The following is a 12,196-nucleotide window of genomic DNA, read 5'->3' as shown; positions in this document are numbered from 1 at the left end:
TGTGTCAACAGTATCATGAACTTATTTTCAGTCAAATCTGTACTGCTGATTTCCCCCAGACCTAGACCCATTTAAGGGGAAAATGCTGATAAAAGACTAGCCTGTAAATGCCATAACATTGCAGGGACAACCACATATGCGACAGATGAGCTTAACACCTTTTATGCTCGTTTTGACCTCTTCAACAGAGTCCGCTGTCAGTCTGCCCCGCCTCCAGAGGACCAGTCACTGTCAGTATACAAAGCGGATGTGAGAGGACTCTTTCTAAAAGTGAAGACGAGCACTGACATCAAGTCGATTCTATACCTAAAAAGTCTTCTGGTTCTACAAAACAACAGCCACCCCGGATCTACACCATTCTGCATACAGTACAAAGCAAACAGATCATTAAAAGATACCTTCTACATTGCCCTAGCACCTCTGAAAAATAACAACACTTACATTAGAATGGGGTTTGTGCAGCAACACAATCTCCCTCATGAAACTGATTATCAACTTTAGCCCCTTAGGCTTGAGTATCACACTCTGCGATTGAGTATTGGACATCCTTACAAATAGACCTCAGGCTTTTCAGAAGGGTGGTCACACCTCCTTCGCTCTACTGTTGAACACTGAAGTTCCCCAGGGCGGTGTGTCCAGCCCCCTCCTGTTCATGCTATATACCCACGACTGCTGCCCTCAACATGAAGAGAACTCAGTTTCCGGATTGCATCACCACGGTTTGGCGGCTTACATACAATGATGAGAAGATCAACAATTCTGCTTAGAGTGATGTGCTTTCTTGCCAAAATCACTCATTTCCATAAATGTCAAACCGTTCTTTTAAAGTTTGGAGATATTTGGGTGAGAACAGCTTCTTGAAACAAAAACTTTTTTTTCACAGGGGAGGGGAAAGTTCCCTCAATACTATGACAGTTTTCTCACTTGTCAAAAGAAGAGAAAGATTTCAGCAACGGTCCTCCATCAAATGTCTTGCTGAAGGGGACATTTTTTGTATTTTTATCTACTTAAGAAAAAGTAAGCAAACCGTTTTCAGCCCAAAACTTTAGTTTATAAGAAGAGCTGGGTTATAAAATTGGAAGGCTGCACCAAGGGTGGGGTGGATGAAATTAGAGAGCTGCGTTATGCCGCCCTTGTGATCACAGTCTGTGACTTAGTTATATAGCGAGGGAGCGGCTCGTAGATAATGAGCATGTACTGAAAGAAGCGACGAAAGTGCTCCGGTTGGTAGCGAAGGCTGGAAGAGTGTATTTACTCTGATGTAGGTTAGGTTTGCTTTTTCAGCTCTTCTTTACACTTTTGCCATTCCTCTGATATCCGTCTCACAGATTCTTCCTCAGTCTTCCAAAAGTCGGCCAGTTATTCTGCTCTCCTATTACCTTAATTCTCTCTTTGCACTCTTAAGGTACATCTCTTATGTCATGGTCTACCTTTGATCCTACATCTGTTGCTTTCTCAGTAACTGTGTCGCTTCTTCCTTCATTTGTAAGTGCACACTGTCAGTATTTCTGGTGTGCTTCTAATCTTTTTCTCAGGGATTGGGAAACCCACTTCTTTGACACCATCTTTCTTCTTCTCTCTAAGCTTTCCCACTTCAAATAATTCAAAAACATGCTCTGCATCCTGCTCAGCTCCCACATAAACTGAACTGGAGTCTGCAGAGAGGGGGAAATGTTTCAAAGGACGGTGAGTGAAGCTGCGGCGGCGGCGGCAGACAGACAGACAGTGCCCTGGCATTAAATTGGAAGGAACATTTGGGAGCCGCTTGGAAACGCTGCTGCTCTCAAACAGCCACACACACACACACACACACACACACACACACACACACACACTCACACACACACACACTGAGTGGTGGTTTAGAGACAGTGTGGGAGTGCGTACGCCTCCGTGTCCCAAAATAATCACCAGATGAGGGGCAGGGAGGCAGGGCGAGGCTGGTACAGGAAGATATAAATGGATGCTAATTGTAAGGTTCCTTAAGATTACACTGCAAACTTAAACACACTCTGTCTGTGTACGTGTGTGAAAATCATCCAGCATGTACAGGACAAGTCTTTCTCACTCACACACTCGAATGGATAGTAGTGTTATGACTCTCAAATTGTATAAATGTAGTACAACATGGCTTTACACTAGCACACACAGATTAAGATTGTAATAACTGTATGGTCTCTGATACAGCACCTGAATCTAACCAACCAAAAGAAAACTGAGCTTCCATGTATTATTTCTATAATCCCTCTAAAAATAGTTCAAAAGAGGCAAGTGTTAACTGTAGTTTTCCAGAGCTGCACCATCCTCACACCAAAAGCTGACTCTGCCTGTTTGTCTAAGCTTAGAAACTCACATTAGTTCTGTTTGGATACACTGAATTAGAAGAAGCTGCATTGCATCGCCTCAAATCCCATCACAGTTTCGACAAAAATAGTTTGCTCCTCCTACTCAAGTGTCACTTACTGACTTAGCAAAATACACTAATTTTCTTTCTAATCCCACAAGAGGCTCTTAATGCAAGAGAGGCGAGAGAGAAGGATGATGTCGAAGAGGAATGGAGGCAGCTCTAGATATAAATGGTAGATAATTACATGGTCGACTCTCTCGCATTGATGTGAGGAAAGTGCAAGAGAGCAAAGTAGAGAGGCAATCAGTGGTGGATGCACAGACACCCCCCCCCCCCCCCCTATATACAGTACTGTAATGATTTCGTAGAAACAATAAAAGACATGTTTTCAAATAAGAAAGACTCAGTTAAAAGCATCACTTCTGCAATGCCACCTTTTCAGGGAATAAGAACCACTCTATGTTCCCGTTGACGGAGACTTCATATTGCAATTTTAATGGAAAACCCCAATACTGACATCAAGAAAAATACACATGTTGCAAAACACGTTATTACAAAATCAGAAAACTAGACATGGGATTATTCTCTATTTTCACAGGAAACCACACAACCTGTGACAGATGATGTAGCAGTGAGACAGAAGAGGAACACAGCTCAGCAACGCCAGTAAAAATGTTTTTATGGGCCTGAATCGCCATCTGCTGCCCATACCAGGCATGACAACAAACTCTATCCTCTCCTCGTCTTACATTTCTCAGTAAGAGAGAATAGGAAAAAAAGAGTGTAAATGTCAAACACGTCATACACAAATAAAAATCACTTTAAAGAATGATTATTTCCTAATGTTCAGTAAGACACAATCTGCGTGTTTACACGTGCATGCCCGCCCAACCCTCTGCTTATCAGCTTCAACATCTGACAAAAGCAAACCTCGTATAACTGTTGTGTAACATGGGACTGCCCTCCATATCTATGTCATATTAATTAACCTTTACCCTGCAGTCTCTGAATTCCTTTAGGAGAGAAAGCAATGAGCGGTCTTTAGGAAGAATGAAACTCGTTTTATAGCAGGCAACCCAACATGGACCAAGCCTATTCAGGTATTTCCATATTTCTGGTTTGTCAGTCAGTCAGTATGTATGTTAAGTGTTTATCTGTTTTTGTATAGATGTTCTCTTTTCTAGACAGGATAGAGAGAATGGATATAATGGAGAATGATACTCAACTTTACCGCAGAGACAATAAGTATTTATTCTGCTGAGGACGACCATGTAATATAATAAAGCCTTGAAACAATTAATTTGTGCAAAAATACAATTTAGAAAGGCCTGTTGTTTACTTCAGTATTGATTGTATGCTTTCTTTTACTTTACTACAAAACTTCATTGTCATTTGAGAACTAAATAGAGTAGTAACCTTGGCTTTTAAGATTTTCATTCAAAACAGATCATCTGTAAATTAAATATGATCCAATTTTATGCATTAAACCCGTGTTACCACATTACATAACTCCAACAGTAGGCTGTATAGACCTAAGTAAGTATAATCTCCACCTAGACCAGCAACACAATTAAAAGTCTGCTACTTACACAACAACCAGCTACAACATTAAAAGACTGCTTGCACATTAACACATTAGTAATAATATTCCAATAATCCAGTTAATAACAAAATGCCTCTTAAAAGGGACTATTCTCCTGCATATAAAACATAAGTAAGGACTTTAACTTGTAATGGAGTTGTATACAACTGTAGTATTACTTTTAGTAGTATAAGATCTGAATCCACCAATGATTCAAATAGAAAAAGATGGATACAAGTACAAATGCCAATACTTCTGTGCATTTTAAATCATGCTGTGCCTCTAATCTGAGCATTACGGTACCCGGTGAGACAAACAAAGCACCGGTCCAGTTCCTAGCTCGCAACAGTGACGTCATCGCGCAGCGGCGGTACAATGACGCTCGGCGATTGGGTGAGCGAGGAGCTAAAGTGTATTGTACATTAAAAAGACAAGACGCCGATAACAAAAACAACAGCTGCGGCCGCATGAGGCCAGCTAAGGACACACTCGCACTTTTCGGGCACCCGCTAAAATGATTTCGGGTAAGGAAACCTATTAATACTCCTTTTTAACGAACTAATTTAGCTCCCGAGCAGCTTCCGCCCTGCAGTAAGTTTCTTTTGTCCTCTTCAGTCAACAACAACAAAACAAGCGAGTCAGCGTGTTGACCGGAGAGGAAGGTGTGCTGGCTTCTTTTCAAAACCGTGTAACAACGGGTGGTTTATGATATCAAATATTGGTCCGTGTTTCCAAAACAGGTCGGTTATCTCACTGTGAATACCTTTGGACTGTATTATGCCAGGGAAGCGTAACATATATGCTGCTGGGTGTGTTAGGCAGCATCAGCCATACAATGGATGATGCCATTTTAAAACTCTCGAATAATTAGCTTAGTAAAAGAAAAGCACACTTGCTATATGGACACATTTTTGCAGCCTTGCCCTTCTTTATAATATATATTTACTGTATAGGAGCACATTTAGCTTTACATTAGAATGGACATTTCTATTTATTGTTATCTCATACAGGTCAAGTGCAGGGCAACACTGATATCATCCAGCTGTGGTTTAATAACAATGAAATGTACCCACAATAATATGTGCACAGCATGTACATCTACTTATGACTATTTCATTGTCTGCCATAAGTAGTAATTCATTCATGTTTCCCTCTTTCCAATGTTTGGGAATCTTACTTCTCTAGATGTGACGATGGCTGCACACTTTAATATTTCTGACAGTGACTCAGACTCATCAGAGGAGGAAGGAGAACATATCCAACCGTCCCCTGTGCAGGGGCCGCAGCTCCCTCAACGACACTCCCTCACCCTTCCTGAGCTCAGATTGACAGGTAGGAAAACTCAAGGAATTGTGTGAGAAATGGGAATTAAATAAACAGTGCTTTAAAAACTTGAAAAACAACAAGCAATGTTTGAGCATCCTTTACCACAAACTGATCCAGGTGGGACCCAAAAGTGTATTTCTGCTCCATTACTAACTCCTCTCACCTTTGTTTCTTTAAAGGGACCGGGCGAACCAGGCTCAACTCAGAGTCCCACGCCTACACTGTATCCAGAGACGAGGAGCTCCAGGCTCGGGGGGAAGACGAAGCCGGCACGCCCACGGAGGGTGCTCCATTCAGGGGACGGTCCAAGTCAGCTCCCCCTGCTCTGTGGGCAGCCAAGAAATACGGCCGGCAGCTCCGGAGGATGAGCGACGAGTTCGACAGCATGCTGGACAAAGGGGTGAGAACGAGGGGTCAGAGGGTGGAAGTCCATCTTCAGTTGTATTTGAAAATGTGGGGAATAACGACAAAAAAAAAGTAGTTTTAACATTCCAAAGGATTGACTAAATCTATGTTATTCATTTTGTTAACAAATGTTCCAACAGTTTTCAAACCCAGAGAAAATGTGATGTGTAATTAAGGTGTGTTTTATTTGGTTGCCAGTAATGGTTTATTGTCCTGAACATGCGTCATACATTTACTTATATCCAATTTGAAGCCACATTTTTATGATCTACTTTTTAGATCCTAGATGTTTTTAACTGTATATCATATCGTTTAAAAAATACTGCCTTTAACATGATTGTGCTTTTTTATTGTTATTAATTGCAAAAACGGCCATGATCCCACTCTACTTAAGGGCATCAATTGATATTTTTTGATTGGGATTCCCCCCCCCTAGATAATATCACATAATGTCACATGTCTTAAACATTGTCTCTATTTTGCGCAGGAAATGAAAAAGGTGAGAAGTCCCGGGCCGGCCAAACAGATGCCACACTCGAAAACCTGGTGGAGCTACCTCTTCAGTCACCAGGAGATGGAGGGAGAGAACAACCACCATGAGAACCACACTCACCGCAACGAATAAGCACCGGGAGAGGAAATTAAGAGGGACTTGAGGTTCAAGGAATGAGAAGAAAGCAATGGGGAAGCCAGGAGAACAATCGTGATGAGAACAAAAAGACCTGCTCTGATGGCAGAAAGGTTGGTTTGAACAAAAAGATCCAAAAACACAAAGGCGTGGCCAAGTGTCCCATCCTAGTCATGTCATTTTTATACGTCATTGGTAACTACAGTTAGGTAAAAAAAATTGCATTTGTGTTGGTTTTGATGTTAACTATATAGCTGGGCAGCGCACTGTGAAATGGTAAGAGTCAGTCAGGCATCAGGATGGACTGGTGGCTATCTAAACCCCATAGAATGGATAAAAAGACGGGCCAAGAGAGGAGAGAAGAGCTCTTGAAAACATAAAGAAAGACCAGCATTAAGTGGATTTGAGCGTCGACTACTCAGTTTAAAAGGTGCTAACCACTTCAGTTGTCTCTCCCATCAACACTATGCAATATACTGTGGATGGAGAGGTATAAATGCACTGGAATCAAAACACCCAAGGCCACCTTGAATGCTGTTAGAATTTCCTTCCTCATCTTCTTGAGGAAATGTGTTACTTATGCTTGTTTTGCTTCGAATGTTAGTTCGTGGAGACCACTGTAATTGTGTGCCAAAATGACCTGCAGGTAACAGAGGATGGAGGATAGAATGGGAAGGATTTTTTAGAGTATTCAGCTCAGGCCTTTATCTAACTTCCTTTACTACTACCTGCAAGCTAGTACAATTTAAACAACTGTACGTACTTGACTATCATTAACTGCTTTATATCTCAAATTTATCAAAAGAAGAACAATCTTGTACAAGGACAATCTCTAACAGAAAATACTATCTTTTGTAAGACTTCAGGTTTAGATTATATCTGAAGAAAATGACATTACTATAACATAAAAAAAAGCACAAACTAATGTGAATTTATCTTTTCAAAGCCTTTGATGAGCAAAAAAAATAAGACCTTGTAACTTTAATGTGTAAATATTTTGTTAATATTTTATCAAATTGCAGGGGTGCTGGAGGGGTTGCTTTAGCCAGATTTGTATTTATCGAGTTCCTATTTTACAAGGTTACCATGCTATTTAATAAGGTTGGCCAACCTAGCAATAGGCAGTGTACAATCCATGGCTGTTGTGATGTGTAATTTGCTAATTTAAATATTTGGGCGGGGATATATTAACTACTATACAAGAAGCCTACACACAAGCCTCATTTTAATCAGCACCGAGTGCATAAAGGAGGTGGATTTAGAGTAAAATCACATTTCAAACACTGGTGGAAGGGATTTAAACTTGTCTTTATAAAACTATCTGTTCAGGAAAATCAGTTTCCAGTGCTTTTTAAGGTTATAAAACAATGAGTTACATGCAGGTTGGTCACTCTTTATCTGCATTAGGATCTGAATAAAATGGATCTTAATGTATGAAGCCTTAAGTCTAAGTGCTGATCTAGATTTGCTTTTTAGGCGTTATATTCTGGCTTATATATTAACTAAGATCGGGACTTCTACATGGATTGGCTATTTGTGAATTGTTTATCAATGTGATTATTGAAAATGGTAATAGGTTTGTTCTTCTTGGGTCTAACTCTCTTCCTCTTGACTGGTAGGGTTGAGTTGTGAAGTGTTGCAGGCTTAGGGGGCTGCATTTGTATCGTCTTTCAAACTAAAAAACCTTTATAGCTTTTCCTAAACTTGGTTAAAACGGGAAACTTTTTTTTAATCAGAGATTTTTAGACAATCTGAAACAGGGGCCATTGTTTTTTGAGATTCAATCAAGTTTACTATATGTTTTGGTAAAGCTCCCAACTCAATGAATACAGTTAGACTAGGCTGTTACATTTTAGCTCCATTAAAGTGACTCCATTATTTGATATCCCATTTCATAAACAGATCAATAGGGAAATGAGGAAAGGGTGTTTAAATAAATAGTTTCCACTTCTAGTAGACCTGTACTTTGACACAAGAACAACAGTACATCGGCTGATAAAGAGTTTGTACACGGTGTTCAGAGCTTAGGGTCAGATATGAATTTAAAAGAAAATCATATTGTCAACATGAATGCCTTGAACATGCTATAACTGTGGTGTACCTGTGCATTATCAGCCATGTCTGTTTACCCGATTACCGCCTTAACTTTTACCCTCACTGTCACCTTTTACGCTCAAGAAAAAGTCACAACTGTGAGAAAAATATAAAATGTCGATTGATGGAATTCACATTGTGGTTTTGACTGTTAAACATTAGTAGCAGTGAACACACCCCAGAGGAGAGACCTGCCTGGGAACCTGGAGTTTTGCAACCATCCTTGGTATTACTTGAATCTGGAGATGTATGTGGGGAGAAAATAGAATTTCAATATTCCCTCTTTTTTTTTAAATTCCTTTTCCTTTTTTTTTTTAAATAACTTTTGTAAATTTTCTCTACAGCTGTGAAACTTCTTGTATATGCGGTCTTGAATAAAGAATTTTAGAGTTGTTTAAAATTGAGTCGCTGTGTAATTCTTTAAAGTTCTCTAGTACAAAGGACACTGAAATCATATTTCTTTCAATGCAAATATGTTCATTAACAATTCAAATGCAAAGCTAGAACACACAAAAACGGAATAATACTTTAAAGTCTAAACTAGTCAGTTTACTAGTTATAAAAGGTGGCACATATGTCAACATTTTGTTGTTGTTGAAAGGCTCAGTGTTTCATGGATTATTGGTCATGATAAACAGTATACATTATTGGAAACATGTGTCCCAAATGTTACTAGAGCTCTTAGATATTTCAGTAAGTACATTTACTAAATCCTTAATACATCAGCCCAGCACATTTGATACATTTCTAATTTCCCATTTGTTCTGGTTGTGGTATCCTGTAATTGCCAGTAAAAACGAAAGAACAGCATTTAGGACGCTTAATATGAGCCCATCTGTGGTTTATCAAACCACCTGTGATGCGTCCCGGCAGAACTTGTGCCCACAGTCCAAAGCTGACAGTCTGTCCATGTCTGTGTCACTCAGTGTGAAGTCAAAAAGCCTGGCATTGTCCTTTATTCTGTCTGGATTTGAGGACTTTGGCAGCACTGGGACACCCTGCTGCACAGCCCAGCGCAACAGGACCTGCAGGGGAACAACAGACCTAAAGGTTTCCAAATAATGTCTAGAGGGGAGGCTGCCACAAAAATGTTAATTGAGAGGTATTTCATTTGTTTGTATGCCTGTGCGTTACCTGTGCAGGCGTGCGTTCACAGTTCTTTGCCACCTCCAGCACCACAGGGTCAGTGACCAGATCTCCTTTCCCCAAGGAGGAGTATGCTTGAAAACACACTCCATATTCCTCACACACTTTCCTCAGCTCTGTCTGGCAGAACTTTGGGTGAAACTCAACCTGAAGAAACAATTAAAAACACAGTGTGCATCAGCTCTTAAAAAACTATTATACATGTGATCCATCCTCCTCCTTTATCAGTGTCCTACCTGCAGCACAGCAGGAGGGATCTTGCAGCTCTGTATCAGTTCCCTCATGTGTGCTGGTGTGTAGTTGGACACTCCGATGGCCTTCAGCTTACCCTGGACATGCAGCTCCTCCAGAGCGGCCCAACTCTCAGCTCTGTTACCTGCAATTAAATATTCATTAGGATCTTATCACCCGTGTAACTAAAGTACAACTAAACTGTGGAGGAGCGTGAAGAGATTGAATCTTAATTAGTAAAAAGCATTATCAAATATTGCTACACATGGAAAAAGTTATTCAGTGTCTCTTATTATAGTATTATGTAATTATTTTAGTAACGCATCTAGCTATACAATGCATTTATCTCTCCAATGTAAAAGCTAAAGGTAAATTCCTCTCATGTAAGGTAATTTAATCTTAAAATGGATAGTTAGGTAGAGGTATATTTGTTGAAATTTGTATAAATTATTAGCTTCCTCTTGCCCATAAACTAATGTTGTCTACTTTTATGAGGGTGTACCTTAACATCCCAAGTAAATACTGTCAAAAAAGTACCCTTTGAAAAAATGTACTTTAAATGATGTGGCGCGGAACTTTACAGTCTTTTTTGCTGAACACATTTATTGCGACGGTCCTGCTTTCGTCCACTGAAAAGAAATCTGTTTTGCCGTCTGCCGTCTTAAGCAGCATGAATATGAATTCTTTACCAGAGTTGCGTGGATCAGTTATCTCTAGATCCTGTGTTCCAGGCCAGTGGATCAGGTAGAGGTCAATGTAACCCATGTCCAGATCAGACAGGCTGTGGAGGGCTCCTTCCATGGCTCGCTCACCCTGATCCTTGGAGCCCAGCTTACTGCGGGGAGAAAGAGAGAAGTTGAGTATTGTACGTTGTGCCGTACAGTGTAGGTGTATATTTGTCATTTTACCTAGCATCAATTCGATTATATTCCAGCTGTATTCAAGACACAAGTTTAAAAAAAAAAATGCAATACATTTTGCTACGATTGTACTTCATAGATCCCTTGTTTACTGACATGATGTGCTCTTTTGGAAAGGACATGTGCCTAAACATCACCTGGTTATGAACACATCCTCTCTGGTTAAGCCATGTTTGGGCAGGAGCTGCTTAAGCGCTCGGCCCAGTTCAGCTTCATTCAGGTATACGGCTGCACTGTCAAAAGCCCGATAACCAGCAAGCAGAGCTGCATCCACAGCCCGGGAGACATCTTCAGGAGACACCAACTTGTAGGTCCCAAAACCCAGGAGGGGCATCTGAACCCCGGTTTTTAGGAGGACAGAATGTGAAGAGGAAAACATTTGATCTGAAGGCAGTTCTGCTTTTCTGTATCCTGTTGGTTTACCCAAAACTGTTAAAGAAAGAGACAGACGTTTTTCTTGTTGAGACAGTAGTTTGATTTTATAGATCGACCTTTAGCAACAGTTTCATTCATTACAGAGGAAGGTCCGAGGGTTTTAATGTGGAATGTTAACTTAAAGAGGGACAAGGCAGCATGTAGGGATGAATTATGTGTTGCTTCTTGTTTTATGGTCCTATATTGTTGTCTGTATTTTTTTTGTTTTGTGTATTTAATCTATCCATCTATTGTTAAGTGTGTATTCTGTACCATCATTTGTGAATGTGTTGTTGAGTTTTATGCATTTGAATAGGCCAATAGAGGGGCAGGCTTTACACATATGCATGATAACAAATGCTGTTGTGTGGCATTGCTTTATGCTACATACCTGTCCCTATACAAAATATACAGTGTTCATGCAATATCAGGACATAAGGATGTAACAGTGCAACTAGGAGTGCAATGTGGCTGTGACAGTAAGTGACTGTATATGCAAAATACAATGCTATCTGGTAGTACAGTTTCTCATAACAGATCATGTAAACGTGGTTAATGATCTACAATGAAACAGAACATGACAAAGTACAGACTAAATTAGCAGAGCCATGCCATATAGAGGGGTCACAGGAAAAACGTTCTCCCTGTAAAGCAGGGCTGTGCTCTCTGCACCTTAACAGAGCTACACTTTCACACCAAATGTGACAAATAAAAAAGCGTTAGGGAATTATTATTGTATTTTAAGAGTTGCTAGCTTACAGCAATCTTTAAGTTTCCGTCTGCCATTATAACTGAAGGACAGTTACATGTTATTTTTGGTTGTTTGTTACTTTTGCTGTTTTAAACGTCACAACATTACGAATATAACCGCAATTATGTTAATATTGGCAGTGTATTTACAGACAATATTTTCATCTCACCTTTTCAGCACTTTCAGCTGAATACTTTCGAAGAAGAGCAGCAGAATTTGTCAGTGACCATGCAAGGAAATCTCGCCTTATTTCTAATTTTAGCCGTTATACGGAGGAGTGTTTACAAGTACTTCTTCCTGCTACACGTGGGAGCTGACAATCATGTGACAGTTAGGACGCTGCTGATTGGTT

At 40.1% G+C, this 12,196-nt stretch overlaps 2 protein-coding genes across 3 annotated transcripts; one reads left to right on the top strand and one right to left on the bottom strand.

Moving 5' to 3' along the window:
- Positions 1 to 3,332: 3,332 nt before the first annotated feature.
- On the top strand, positions 3,333 to 8,512 carry badb (BCL2 associated agonist of cell death b). Of its 2 annotated transcripts, none has more exons than XM_079668471.1 (4): positions 3,333 to 3,447; positions 5,115 to 5,261; positions 5,435 to 5,655; positions 6,148 to 8,512. In XM_079668471.1, exons 1-4 carry the CDS (start codon positions 3,429 to 3,431, stop codon positions 6,283 to 6,285), a joined length of 525 nt encoding a protein of 174 aa, XP_079524597.1. In that variant the 5' UTR covers positions 3,333 to 3,428; the 3' UTR covers positions 6,286 to 8,512. The 2 variants fall into 2 exon arrangements, with proteins under 2 accessions (XP_079524597.1, XP_079524598.1); XM_079668472.1 differs by lacking the exon at positions 3,333 to 3,447 and adding an exon at positions 4,280 to 4,453.
- A 93-nt stretch (positions 8,513 to 8,605) lies between these two features.
- On the bottom strand, positions 8,606 to 12,170 carry LOC307031386 (glyoxal reductase-like). The gene is made up of 6 exons (XM_079668462.1): positions 12,014 to 12,170; positions 10,817 to 11,108; positions 10,449 to 10,594; positions 9,765 to 9,904; positions 9,517 to 9,675; positions 8,606 to 9,407 (listed from the first exon to the last, which is right to left on the bottom strand). Exons 2-6 carry the CDS (start codon positions 11,056 to 11,058, stop codon positions 9,228 to 9,230), a joined length of 867 nt encoding a protein of 288 aa, XP_079524588.1. The 5' UTR covers positions 11,059 to 11,108; positions 12,014 to 12,170; the 3' UTR covers positions 8,606 to 9,227.
- Between the last annotated feature and the right edge of the window lie 26 nt (positions 12,171 to 12,196).

The sequence above is a fragment of the Notothenia rossii genome, assembly GCF_949606895.1.
Source record: "Notothenia rossii genome assembly, chromosome: 3".
Taxonomy (NCBI): Eukaryota; Metazoa; Chordata; class Actinopteri; order Perciformes; family Nototheniidae; genus Notothenia; species Notothenia rossii.
The sequence above is the reverse complement of the archived record's forward strand: the minus strand, read 5'-3'. Positions and strand labels throughout refer to the sequence as shown.

Coding starts and splice junctions, on each gene's coding strand:
- badb (XM_079668471.1), top strand. Junction 5,262..5,434: donor TCCTGAGCTCAGATTGACAG/GTAGGAAAACTC, acceptor GTTTCTTTAAAG/GGACCGGGCGAACCAGGCTC. Junction 5,656..6,147: donor ACAGCATGCTGGACAAAGGG/GTGAGAACGAGG, acceptor TATTTTGCGCAG/GAAATGAAAAAGGTGAGAAG.
- LOC307031386 (XM_079668462.1), bottom strand. CDS start 11,058: ATGTTTTCCTCTTCACATTCTGTCCTCCTAAAAACCGGGGTTCAGATG. Junction 9,905..10,448: donor AACTGATCCACGCAACTCTG/GTAAAGAATTCA, acceptor ATTTAATTGCAG/GTAACAGAGCTGAGAGTTGG. Junction 9,408..9,516: donor GTGAACGCACGCCTGCACAG/GTAACGCACAGG, acceptor GTTCCCCTGCAG/GTCCTGTTGCGCTGGGCTGT.